General features: G+C 39.1%; 1 protein-coding gene across 1 annotated transcript in view; it reads right to left on the bottom strand.

Moving 5' to 3' along the window:
- Positions 1-13,222, bottom strand: part of gpc5a (glypican 5a) — a 193,967-nt gene that overhangs the window by 90,784 nt on the left and 89,961 nt on the right. The window contains exon 7 of the mRNA XM_084715467.1: positions 3,920-4,040. Within this exon, the coding sequence (XP_084571593.1) occupies positions 3,920-4,040 (121 nt within the window). The remainder of the gene's footprint in view (positions 1-3,919; positions 4,041-13,222) is intronic.

Raw genomic sequence — 13,222 nt, 5'->3', positions numbered from 1 at the left:
TCTTAAAAATTGGAAGCAAGGCTGATACAGAATCTACAGCCATACTAGTAGCCTCTGTGAGGCTAGAGCTACAGCGGTGCATTGAGCTAAATGCGAACATAAGAATGCTAACATGCTATTAATGGTATTTGCTAACTAGCCTCAAACACAAAGCACAGTTTACAGATTACGACAGTAAACCTCAGCCAGTTCTCAATCCCAGATAATCAGTGACATTCTGTCACTCCCCTAGACAAAGTAACCCTTAGCATCTGTGTGAGATGCATCAGGCTTTCAGTAACTTTAATGTGAAATAATCTGTGTCAGGTGACGTAGTATAAAGAGAAAGAAAGTCCATGCATGGGGAGGGGGTGGTGGGATGGATCAAACAAGGAGGCCGTGTCCAGTGTGAAACCAAATGTCAACTTAAACGGTAAGTTATGTTACATGTGTCATATGATTTACTTCTTTTGTATAATGTGACATATATGAGGTAGGATATTTATTTTAACAGAAACCTGACGTTGCCTAAACCTAACCAAGTAGTGTTGGTGTCTAAACCTGACGAAACTGCGACTGTTTCACAACTTGAACCACAAGTTAAAAGGCTTTTTGGCAGCGTCTCATACTGTTGCTGAAAGAAAAAAAAAAAAAAACATGTCGCAAATCAGTTTTGGTTCAAAGTCTGTTGCATTGTCTTCATTTCATGCTGCCATCGTTGAATAAATTCTGTAAATGCAGGCCTATTTACATTTCAGTGAATTCACGGTCGGCTGATTTTTAAGGGCAACTGACAGCCAGTGAGTCAGTATTAAATGTTTGATTTATATTCCATTCATACAAACAATCCTTATTCATGTATTAATAAAGTACCTCCATTTCATTTCCAAGTTTACTTGGAAGAAGTTCCTGGAAGAAACCATAGTCACCACTTTTTGGCAGAAAATTGTGCATCTGCTCCGTCATTGTCTTTGAATTGTTCCAGGGACTTCTTCAAAAACTCAGAACAAGACAAAGTCTATTGTTCAGGTGCTGAAAACAGAGTATTGTTCCAAAACTGAGGAAAAAACACTACTTAGATATACTGTTACTACTGCAATACATCGTTCTTTGTACAAACTGTGAATGTGGAAATCAAATGTCACACAGAGTTTTGTTTTCCTCATTGTTTGTCAGACTCAGTTGGTTTCTTCACACACCAGAGATTTGCCTCTCAGATGGGTGAGTAAACTGATAATGAGCTGTATATCAAGTCCTGTGCCCAAGTGTCACTTTTCATCACCATTATGAGTTCACACAATGGCTCATTTTACAATAAAGCAACGCAACTTTACAGATATAAATGCTTTGGAGATAACTGGAACTTCAAGAAGGAAAAAAGAAAAACATAAAAAACAAAGATATAAAACAGAAAGGAAAGCTTCATCTTGTAAATTAAATCATAACTGACAATGAAGTTGTTTACCTGTTATGTTTAGAGTTATTACTGATGTAAATTAAGGCAGTGATGGCACATCCAACCATTGGTACATTTGTATTGTATTTAAAGTGACTATAATGGATCGTTGTACATTAACAGTGGCTCAGAAGTCTGTGTGTTGTGAAGGTGTTCACTCCTTGTGATAAACCCACAGAAAAATATCACTACACTCTACAGTTTCTTTGAGCTCTACGGAGCGTTTTAACATCCTTCAGCTTAGCGTTTTTGTTTTACAGCTCCTGCTGACCATTTTGCTTCGGTCATTGCTCTCATCAACCTCATTTCCAGACGGAGCAGGCAGCTGTAGTAAACAAGCCCTAAAAACCCTCTGTACACTACCTGCTCAGCACAAAACAGCAGACAGCAAAAGTTAGTTACAGGTGAACATTGTAAAAGCATTCAGCAGCTAAAGAGGAACAACTTTCCCTCAGGAGCTGGTGGAGAACAAATACAGAGCTAAAAGAAGAAAAAATATTAGACTTCACCAAATGGAAGACTCCAAGTGAATCATATTGTTGCTAGATGTGTAAATAGCCAAACATTTGTTAATAAGTTCATCATATCAAGCTAAAAGGTGATGATGTGTCAGTGTTGTGTTTATAGCTTGTTTCTGCTGCCCCCCAGTATTAAAAAAAAAAGATGTTTCATACACGCTGCTTCTAGGGCACTGCCGTTAATCAGTGCGTCACAAAATTTAATATTTGCACCAACAGCGGATCATTGAAGGTGGGTGAAATAGGGAGACACGTCTGCCCATAACTGAGACACCATGCACATTTACACACAGCAGCTGTAACTTCACTGACAGGATCGATCAGGATCTAATGTTATTTAATGTCCCATGTTCTTCTACACATCCAAAATGTCACACACACACACACACACACACACACACACAGTCCAAGTTCATTTAGTAAAATTATTTGATGTACAGCAGCCCTATTAATCCAGACTGAATATCTGTTCACCTCTCTTGCTCGCCATAACTGTCATTTAAATAGCAATGCGCCGGAGGCAGGTGCACCAGGGGAATGGGATATGACACTCTCACATTAGTTTAATTTGTTTTACGCCAAAGACACACCTATGATTAATTAAGAGTAAATATAACCTATCTGTGCCTCAAGCCTTACTTTGCGCCCAGATTTTGCGCTGATTCAATAGCAAAGTGGAGTCGGATACGCCCTAAATGCACCTGCGCCAAATATTTTATGAGTGAATTACTGACTGTTGATCGGTAAATAAATCAGGGGTAACCAAAGAGTATGCGATGACAAGGAGACAAGGGGAACAGGTGGCAAGCTAAAAATTCTACTGACTTTTATTGAAATTAACAGTGAGCAGAAAAATGGAAAGAATGGTGGCCAAAAAGAGGAGAGTATATGAAAAAGATATTAGGTAAAAAAAAAAAAAAAAAAAAGAGGGTTTGAAGTGAAGAGCTTCCTCTCAGCAGATTGTAAATGACTCCAAAATCTGGTCTGAGCTGATGATCATAGTTTGTTCCATAGTAGTTACACTAGTAGACAAACAATATTTGAGTGTTCCTGCTCATAAAAAAATTCCCCTGTATACTAAAATCTACAGACCCACAAGGGCATACAAAGAAGTGCATCTGAGATGCAAGTGGCAAAAACTCACACAGAGAAGAAGACGTATGCACAGTGAATGTCAACGAGGCAGATCAGGAGCTCTGAAACGGTTATGATATAGATTTATGTGTTCTGACATCCCACAGATGGTGTGAATTAGTCAGGGGGGGGGTGCCAGCACGAGGTCAACAGAGATGACCTGGCCTTCAGCCTGCCACTTGGGAAACCAAAGCAACAGACATGTGAAGCTGCTGCTGCAGTGCAACAACCCAGAGGCGGCTACAGCAGCTGTTATTGAAGCTACAGAAGAGAAAGTGCTCCCGTAAACTGCCCTAATCTCATCATCCTGAGAGATAAACAGCATTGAATGGAGCCACGGCAGCAAGAACGTGCATAAAAGCCGGCTGGGTGATAGAAAAGCTACATTGATTTTGACAAAGAGGAGAAAAAGAATTTTGTAAATATGAAGACACACAAATCAGATCAAATGGGTTTCTAAATGTGTAATGATTGATTTTTTTTTCATTGCCTGGAGATGATTTTGCATTTGAGACTAGTTTTCTATTAGTCGGTACTTACTGGTAATATGAAAGCTGATATAAATGAATTATTTTGTTGAGAATTATTCAAAGGCAGACGAGTAAGGGGCTTCAGTTTTGTGAAGAGGAGTTTCTTCTCGACACAGCCGTTTTCTGTGTACGCTGAAGAACAAGCCACAAGCTAACGAGAGATACTTAATGTACCATAAAACAAAGAAGCAGAGAGAAATTAGCAGACTGCCTGAGGAGACAGTAACCATATGTCTGTCAGTGTTACAGACTTAAAGTGGAGTGAGAGCTGCAAGGAATACAGTAAATATGTAGAGACTCACCTGGTTGATGTGTTTCAGTTTGTCAATGATCTGATTTATTACAGGGTCTGCTCCCTTCACTTTGACTTCGGGATTGGTGCTCTGAGCTTTGATCCCATTGCCCACGACACGGAGGGTGTAGCTGTTAACAAAAGACAGACAGGTCTTTAAGTGTCGTCATATATCCATCACTCATTTTAAAGTAAAATGTGGAGTGGCATTCTCCACATTTTACTTTTGGTAGGTATCTTGAGGCCCTTTTGTATTTTGCCGTCAGACAGCTTTTTCACATTGGGAACCCATCGTTATATAAACTAAATATTGTTCTCTCCAAAGCAACCAGACTCTACAAGCAAAAAATAATCATTTTAACACGGGAGTTCTGGTCTGCCGCTGCCCCGAACTGTTAGTTTGTTTGTGCTATGGCTGGTTCACATTACTTGCTTGTGCAGCTCGTGTGTATGACGGTACCTGTTAGTTTTAATTCCAGTGCTCAAATTGGAGCAGCCACACAGCCTGCGTGAGCAGCACAGCTCACACGTGTCACATGTAGCTGCAGCCACACTTCATCTAGAGACTCAAGGTCTCATCTATTTTTACCACATGACGCACACGATTCTTGGCAATAAATACACTGTAAAAATTATCTGATGACATTCATATCAACATCATCACGATTGTCTTCTTAATACAGCTCTTTTCTTCTCTTTCAAATTCTTCTGCAAACTCAGAAATAAAACGTTGCTTAGCTTCCTTCAATGCTCATGCTGCGGGGGTGTGCCGACCGTCATCTAATGTAAGTAATACACTGACTATTGATGAGCATCTCGTACAACCCCACGTCAAATAACTCAAACTATCCATTTAAAGATTAAACCTGTGGTTCCTAAACTTTTTGCCTTGCTATTTATTACAAAAAGGAAGTATCTAATTGAGACCTCTTGTCATATTTCATGTGTCTATCAATTGTTAAAAGCTCCAATGGTGGGCTGGTCGCTCAGCTGGTAGATTGCATGCCCAATACTGTGGGAACAACATACATCTGTGGCCCTTTACTGCATGTCAACCCATACTCTCTCTCTCCCTTTCCTCTCCTCACTTCAGCTGTCCTATCAAGGAAATGCAGAAAAAATATTTTTTTAAAAACTTCCACCAAAAAGATACTTCCTCTCTAAATTTCTCAGATGGTTTCATTTAAATGCTCAAGGTAAAATTCACCAACATTTCACAAAAACAGCAGAGTTAAGAGAAAACACCAAAAAATAAACAGATTTTTTTTTTGCAGAAATTTGTTTTTCTTTTTTTCCCCATCTCATTTATCATCTCAAGACCTCTTAGATTTATCTTTTTGTCCCCGACCCCCAGGTAGAGAACCACTGGACTTAACTATATATAAAGAAACTAAAACTAGTTCTACTCCAATTAGCTGCAAGAGTAAAATACTGCTGACACTGATGCAAACGTATTAACAATCTAACATAACTATTTTTTACTTTTATTTGCTGGTAATGCTTCCATACATTTACTTTAGTAGTAGTTTAAATGCAGAATTTCTGCTTGTAATGGAGTATTTTCACATTGCAGTTACTTCCACCACTGAGAAACATCCCGGTGATGCGTCAGGAAAAGCAAACTCTCACGCTCCCACGCTGAATTAAGTCCAGTCTATTATCTCTTCTTCTCTTGGGGAGCAATTCTAAAAACTGATCAATATTCTCAACTCACACACAGGTGACGGCACATTACATTTGAAGGCATACCCTGGGGTTAAAGCGAGGGAACATGATTCACCTACACATGGATGCATGAACGTGTGACTCGGCTGCGGTGCTAAGGCAGCATATTACACGTATGCTTTATAAGAACTCTATATCAAGACCTTCACGATCTTTCTCGGACATGTCTGATATTAAGCCACTATTCATTCATGATTTGTGCCTCAACGTCTCAATATGTGGCACTAATCCCAGTTTTAAAACAGTTTATAGTTGTTATAGCCTGGTGATAGGCTTCGGGTTCACCTCAAGGACTCTTCAGTCTTTAGTTGCAGTACAGTCTGTCAGTTGTAATGACTCTGACCGTGGTGGCTGGTGAGTGAGCACGATCCTCTCACATCTCAATCTCCAGCATATCATTTCATCAAACTAGTAGATCAAGGTAAAGTCACTCATTGCTGAAAGACCTGCTGTTCTCTTTGTGCATGCTGTGTGCGTGCGTGGGAGTGCTGACAAAGTGCAGACGGAGCAGACCACCAGGGTGTCGACCTGATGTCACTTTGAACTTTAATGTGTGGATTAGAGAATTCAAAATAAAAAATCAGTGGTTAAAGTGTCTGCTGTGTGATTTTGTAGCAGCAAACACAAATTGGGTGCGTTCTTCAAGCAACACAAGGTCAGGGAGAAAAAACACGGTATGAATAAGTAAAGTGCAGGAAGCATGGGGAGCCTAATTTATTTAAAAGAAAAAGGTGGGTGGCAGAATTCAAATTTAGTCAGGATGTCTGGGTCCTTGAGATGTAATTTTGATGTTAATTTCCTGCAAATCTGAGTCCCTAAATGTGATTAGTTTTAGGAGAATACAACTGCAATTTAGTGTCCTTTTTTACTTTTAATCAGCAGCTAGTCTGTTATCGGTACTATTTTTCTTATTAGGTTCTTTCTTCTCTATCTGCGGTCTCTGTTCGTTGTCTCTGTGGTGTCTGCTGTCTTTCTTCTGGCAGCCGCATTGAATGAAATATTAAAGTGAACATTTAAAATCTGTCTACAATAACAGCGCTTCAGTAATTTAGAGACCAGATGCAGACGCCTAAAGTTTTATTTATAAAAATGCATTTGTTTGGCAGATTTATGCAAAAATCATAACACAATCTGTGAATCTGATTTACTTCATAAAGTGAGGGGAGAAATTTGGTTGTTGCAGCAGGACAAGAGCCAAAGTAAGGATAAAGAAGGCAAAAGAGTAAGGGACTTCAAATATATGAATATGATGTATATAAAGGATGAGAAGTATAATACATAATTTACTGCATTTACAGACATGCACATAGTCTGATACAGGACAGGATATAAGTATGTGGTGAAACAGTATATACATTTTTAACATGTTAACATTAACATTAGGAGATAAAAGTGGCAATATATTCCACGTGCAAAAGGTGACACTGTGAAAAAATGAGACAAAAAAATGTGTACTATAATTCAGGGTACATAAACAGAGAAGCACCACTGACCAATCAAGAAAACAGGTAATATGCAAAAAGTCTTCCCAATGAACTCAACAGCAAACACCTTTTGCACACGCAACAAATTTATTCCTTTTTCATTTTAAGTATATATTTTCCTTTTGTCATCAGTGTGCAATATTCTTTCTAGGCCTGTTGATTTTGGCCACACAAGTTAACACTATCTTGTGAAAAGCCTGGTTTCAAAAGCACAAAACCTTTCATACTTCTTTAATGGGAAAAAATATAATACAGCTCTTTGAGACTTTGTGATTATCAATTGGCCCTTAAATAGAAACAGCATTTTTCCACTTTTTTCTTTGCACCTTTGGGATTTAATTAAGTTTAAATTTGCTTTGTTTGATTCTTAAAATCAGTTTTATTGCATCCTTATTTATCACATTTGTAACATTAAATGCAATGTGTGAAAGTGTAATTAATGCTGAGCGTATTTGCAGGCTGGGCTATTTTAACATTGCACTGCAAAGCTACTGCAAAAACATTCTTGATTAACTTTGGCACTTTTACATTCTAATGTTGTTCATTGAGGACTGTCTCAGAAAATACAACATAACACATTAAATCAGCCTGTTCTCACCAGAAAAACAGCCACAGGGGTCATCTGTACAAGCAGCTTATGGCCCATATGTACGTTTAATGTGATGAACCTCTAGTGATCATAGTACTTATGTGAGAGCAGTATAACGAGTCTACATATGGAGGAATCCAGGAGAATGGATGACTCAAGCAAACTATGATATTTTAAGCTTTTTGAGCTTATTTTAAGCTAAGTAAACTGTGATCATTTCACAACATTAACCAGGCGTTTAACATCACGTGACTTATGTAATGTAACTGAGGTCCAGTGCTGACTGATGCTGGTACTCTCCAATGATTTTGTACGTCATTTTGAGAATCATTGGCATTCAACCCATTCTTCTGTTTAGGTATGAGGATGTGTTGAAATAAATACAGTTACTCTGATTAAAAAAAATAAAAGCCCTTTATACTGAAGCATCATACTGTACATGACATGTATTAAACATGCACCAGCCCTTGATCCTCAATATCTTGGTGGCTTGACCTTTCTTCAACCAAAATACTAAACCAAAACAACATTTCTCATAAATTCTTCTGCTCATATAAAAAAGTCTGGATGTTAAGACACTGGAAACATCTTGTGGATTGACCAGCTGCACATTGTATCATAAAGCAACCAGGTTCCAGCAGTGCATGTCAACAAGTTCCCAGGTCTCCCGCCTTAACAGGATTTCTCTAAATAATTCGGCTTCTTGTGTGCAACTAAACATACTGATCGACCGAAAGTGTGAAAGTGAAGGCCCTGTTTGCTCGCTGCAGTGGGCCCCTGCAGCTCAAAGCTGATGTGTTGGGACTAAACTGCACCTGAACCGTGTACACTGGAGTGATGATCCCTCTGCCTCCAGCTCGGTTTAATCCCTGGACACACCTGCTGAGATGGAGATTGTATGTGTAAGAACTGGAATGAAGAAAGTCCTTGTTGGGTCTGGTGATGGTCTACTATAAATTGTTAAGGATATACCTGTTCAAAAAAACAGTGGTAAAAGGGAAATTACGGTGCCCAAACGGACTTGCAACCTTTGATAATCTCATACATCGTTTGTAGTTATCATGAGAGGGTATCCTGTGTAATAAATAGCGCAAAATCCACCTCTTCCTGACCTTTAATGCAGTCTTTTTCTTCCATTCTGCACACTGTGATTAATAGCAGATTGAAGAGATTACATCAGAGCCATCTGTGCCCAGTCCCAATGAAAATATGTAAGGCCACACATCGGTATAAAAAACTGCACGTTATTATCAAAAATTGTTTTATATTGAGACAACCACAGGCATGCACGAATTTAGTGCAGTTAAATGTGCAATAACATAAAAAAATATATCATGCACACCCACATACAGGGAGCTCGTCTTGCATTCAGTAAGCGGTGTGTTTCATTATGCCACTGGGATCCATAACCTGAAACACATACAATCTTCTCTAACATGCTGCAGGGCTGGCAATGCAACAAAAAAGGCTCTCCCGGGGTTGCAACACCAGAAAATAAGGGTCTGCTCCTTAAAAGGTGTCATGGATAAAAAAAAAACGTTGATCACAGTCATCATATATTCTTCAGGGTGAGTAAAAAGCATACAGTAGCATCAACCACAGCCTCCAACAGGATATCAAACAGCTGAGTGATTGCCTGTGTCTCTGCAGACCAGCAGCAGGATCTTATAATCCATATCCTTCTCCCCAAAGGGACGCTTGGTTTGCATCTCATCTCTGCTCACACTGCTGTTCAGCCCTAGATTGAAATTTTCAATCATTTTATTCTTGGCTCTTATCCCCATCTCATTCAACTATATTTGTCTGTGAGTGCAAACCCTTCACGTCTCGAACAAAGAAATCCGAGGCCTCCTCTGCCTTATTCTCTGACTTCAGGACAGAGCAGGATTGGTATGTCAAAGTAATTTATTCTGATTAGCATAACTCTTCCCCAGACATCTTCAAACCAATGTACTGTAATACCATGGTCATGCATAAAACACAGATGCAAGCTACTGTGAAGAATTTGGTTTCTGTTTTTCATACTTTTGTCTGAGGTGCATCGTTTCATCTGTATCTTTTTGATTAGGGCCGTGACGAGGAATGGTTGAGAATAAGCCATGAATGTGGCTGTCACACAAGACACTGCAACTTATTGTAAGGAAACATCCAGAGAGACAAAACACTCTCGAATGAAGATATCATCCTTACCAATTTGACAACACGTGCAGCATAAAACATGCTGCAAATATAGAAATCACAACCAAATTCAGACAATATAACCAAAGACAGGAAAGCTGCGAGCTGCACAAAACTTTATCAGATATCTGCAAATGAATACAGAATATATGAATACATGAATTTGTATGTGTATGAAAGCAAGGGACAGGATTTTGGTATTGGAGGGGTTCATAGACTGTAGCCTCACAAGAATTGACCAATCGAATTTGAGCAGGATTTGGGTGCATGCAGATAAACAGCCAGCAAGGAGAGCAAAAGAGGAGGAGCACTGGCTGAAACGCAGTCTCAGAACCCATTAATTTGTCTTAACTGAAATGAAGGCATCTGTTTTTAGAGATTACACTCCAACTCCATTCTCGTGTCTCAAGTTGCTACTCGGACTGTAAACGGTGGCGCACAGAGGAGGTTTGGCCCAGATATTCCTGGTTACATTGGAAGCCCCAAAACAGTGGCTGTTGCCCCTAAAGGTTAAAGGTCATTGGATAATAGCCAATGGGCTGATGCTGCTGCTGTCGTTGTGGCTCAGGGAGTTATTTAGTTATTTATATTAGTAAATGTAGCCTGCACACAGTACAGTACTCACTATGGACCAGATGTAAAGAAGATACCTGCAATAATATCTGAATCATGAAAACGTAATAAAACAAACTTAAAAGGTGCTGTAAGCGATGATCACACCAGCATCTCAGATTTCAATTACTCAATAAAGTTGGGAAAAAAAGAAAGCGACATCTGAGCACACACTCAGATATGAATCAGATATGATATATGGTTTCCAGTGGCGACTCTCAAAACTCGGATCAAACTGTCGTTAAACCTGCAGTCATACATTTTTTGGTCATTTTGGGGCAGCAGAAGTTGAGGTGTGAATACAACTCTGACATGTCATCACCTTTGAAGTTGTTATGGTAAAGAGTTGCTTACTTACACATCCAACAGTGATAGAGCAACAGTATCAATCAACTGGACTCATGTTTCTATCCATCTGATGAATGTAAGTCCAATATTCACTGTCTTTTAGCTCTGTTTTGGTCTCCATCAACCCCTCATGGAAATATTTGTCTCTTTCTGCTAAACAGTCTACAATGTTTGGTGCTGATATACATTGTGTATTTAGCTGAAAACAGCTGCCTGCAGCAGATGAACACGGCTCTATCAGAGTGATGAGAGGGAAACAATAATGAGCGGAAATTCACAATGAAGCTTGTAAAGCCGAGAGGAGCTGCAGATTCAGGTCATAGTCCTCTGTTCTCTGATTTATCACTACAAAAGACCTCTTTCATACTGTCACACTGTTTTCACATTGTCTTGTCATTTGATTGTAATTATAAAAATAGCAATTACATCTGCTTTAACTAATTAACACCATCACCATAATGTAACCTCCACCGATGTGCAGTCAGTCCTCAGTGTGTTTCTGTATTTAGTTGTGTTTTCTACATTCATTATGCTGCGTGTGTTGTCAAAGATATTTTCTTTATTTTTCTTACCTTTTTTTTTTGCATCTGTTTTCATTACAAACTAAAAGTTTTCTATATACTGTAGCTCAAATTCACTACTTGACAGACTTAATAAATAGAAATAAAGTACAGTTTTACATGCATTACATAGTCCTTTAAATCTGCATAATTTAACAGCAACATTTACAAAGAAACGCAGCATTTCGATCTGATTTCTGTGATTTCTGATACTGATGGCTGTGAACATTCACAACATTATTTAACTAGACTGCTGATACTGTTTTAGATCTATTAGTATGCCTCTGCCGCCTTTGAGGTATCAATCATGAGCTGCAGCTGAGCATGCCTGTTAAATATTGGCAGTCACACCATCTGTCTTTCAATTGAGTTCACATGTATGATTACTACGGTGCTAAATAAAACAGTGGTCATTTAATCAGAACCTGTCTTCTTTTTTTTTTTTGCTACAATGTTTTCAGTCTTATGTGTGAAACCGTCCGTTTAGAAACAGTTACAAGGCAAGAGCCAGTAATGTGCGTTCAAAATCTAAAATCAATGTCAGATAGAGCTGATGTGGGATTTTTTTTTTTTTTTTTTGGCAGTATACAAAAACAACAAAGAAAACAGTTGCCTGTCTAAATGCAGAATTGTATTTTTCCTGAAAGCGCCCTCATCAAAATGTTATGGAGAGAGGAGTTCAGTGGCTCGGGAGATGAAGGAGGTAGACCATGCACACTGTTCATGGTTGGCTGAGTGAGAAACAAAGCAAGCCTGCGGTTAGTAGGCTAGAAGGCAATACCTGCCTCCAAGTTGTCACTGAGGAAACAAAAGTCCTTCTGGCTCATTGCTGAGCGCAGAGAGGATCTGGGAGAGTCCACCACTTCAAATGCAGCCTGTTCACTTAAAGCTCAAAAGGACAGAAAAATACTCCCGGCAAGACAATGGAACATATGCAGTTTAATGTGTAAAATCAACAAGAGGGCCGTGTTTCAAACAAACAGCTGTTTGGTACAATAATCCACAGCTATTATGGCAATGAGGATATCAACTCTGCGACACGGTAATTAAATAATACATCAAGATCTCCAGAACCCCTGCTGTGAATAACTGTATGATTACAATCCACAATCTACACTACAGTCTAAGAAATAAAGGGGCTCTCTAGAACCATAAAGGTTCTTTGGGTTGTTCCCACAGGATAGCCCTTTTTTGATTCCTGGTAGAACCCTTTCTAAAGATTCCACTTAGAACCCTTTCTACCTAAAACCCAACATGAAGGGTTGTACCTGGAACCATCTGTGAAAGGCTCAACCCAGAACCCCCAATTAGAGGTTCCAAGGGAGAACTCTTCTATGGTACAATGGTTCCACCCAAAACCTCTCTATCCAGAATCTTTTCAACTTCTGAGGGTGCTAACAGGAACCCAACCAGACCTGAAACCTGTTATATTCCGAGGATTTCATCTAGAACCCATTGAAGGGGTTCTACTGAGAACCCTTTAATATCCCAATAATTTAATCTAGAACATGCCCAGGGGGTTATACTAAGAACAGTTTTATCTTTCAGGGCTTAATCTAGAACACACCCTGGCAGTTTTATTGAGAACAATCTTATATTCCAAGGTATTCATCTAGAACCCACCCAGGGAGTTCTACCAAGAACCTTTTTATACTCAAAGGGTTCTATCTAGAGCACACTCAGGGGTTTCTATTGAGAACCGTTTTATATTATGGTACAAAGAGCCTTTGAAAGAGATCTTCAAGGATTTCATCAATCTTTGAAGAACCCCTTCTTCAAAAGGGTGTTGATGAAAAGAGTTCTTAATGGAACCTTTA

This window comes from Lutjanus erythropterus, chromosome 1, assembly GCF_056507025.1.
Source record: "Lutjanus erythropterus isolate fLutEry1 chromosome 1, fLutEry1.hap2, whole genome shotgun sequence".
Classification (NCBI taxonomy): Eukaryota; Metazoa; Chordata; class Actinopteri; order Lutjaniformes; family Lutjanidae; genus Lutjanus; species Lutjanus erythropterus.
Note: the sequence above shows the minus strand (reverse complement) of the source record. Positions and strands in the feature narration are given on the sequence as shown.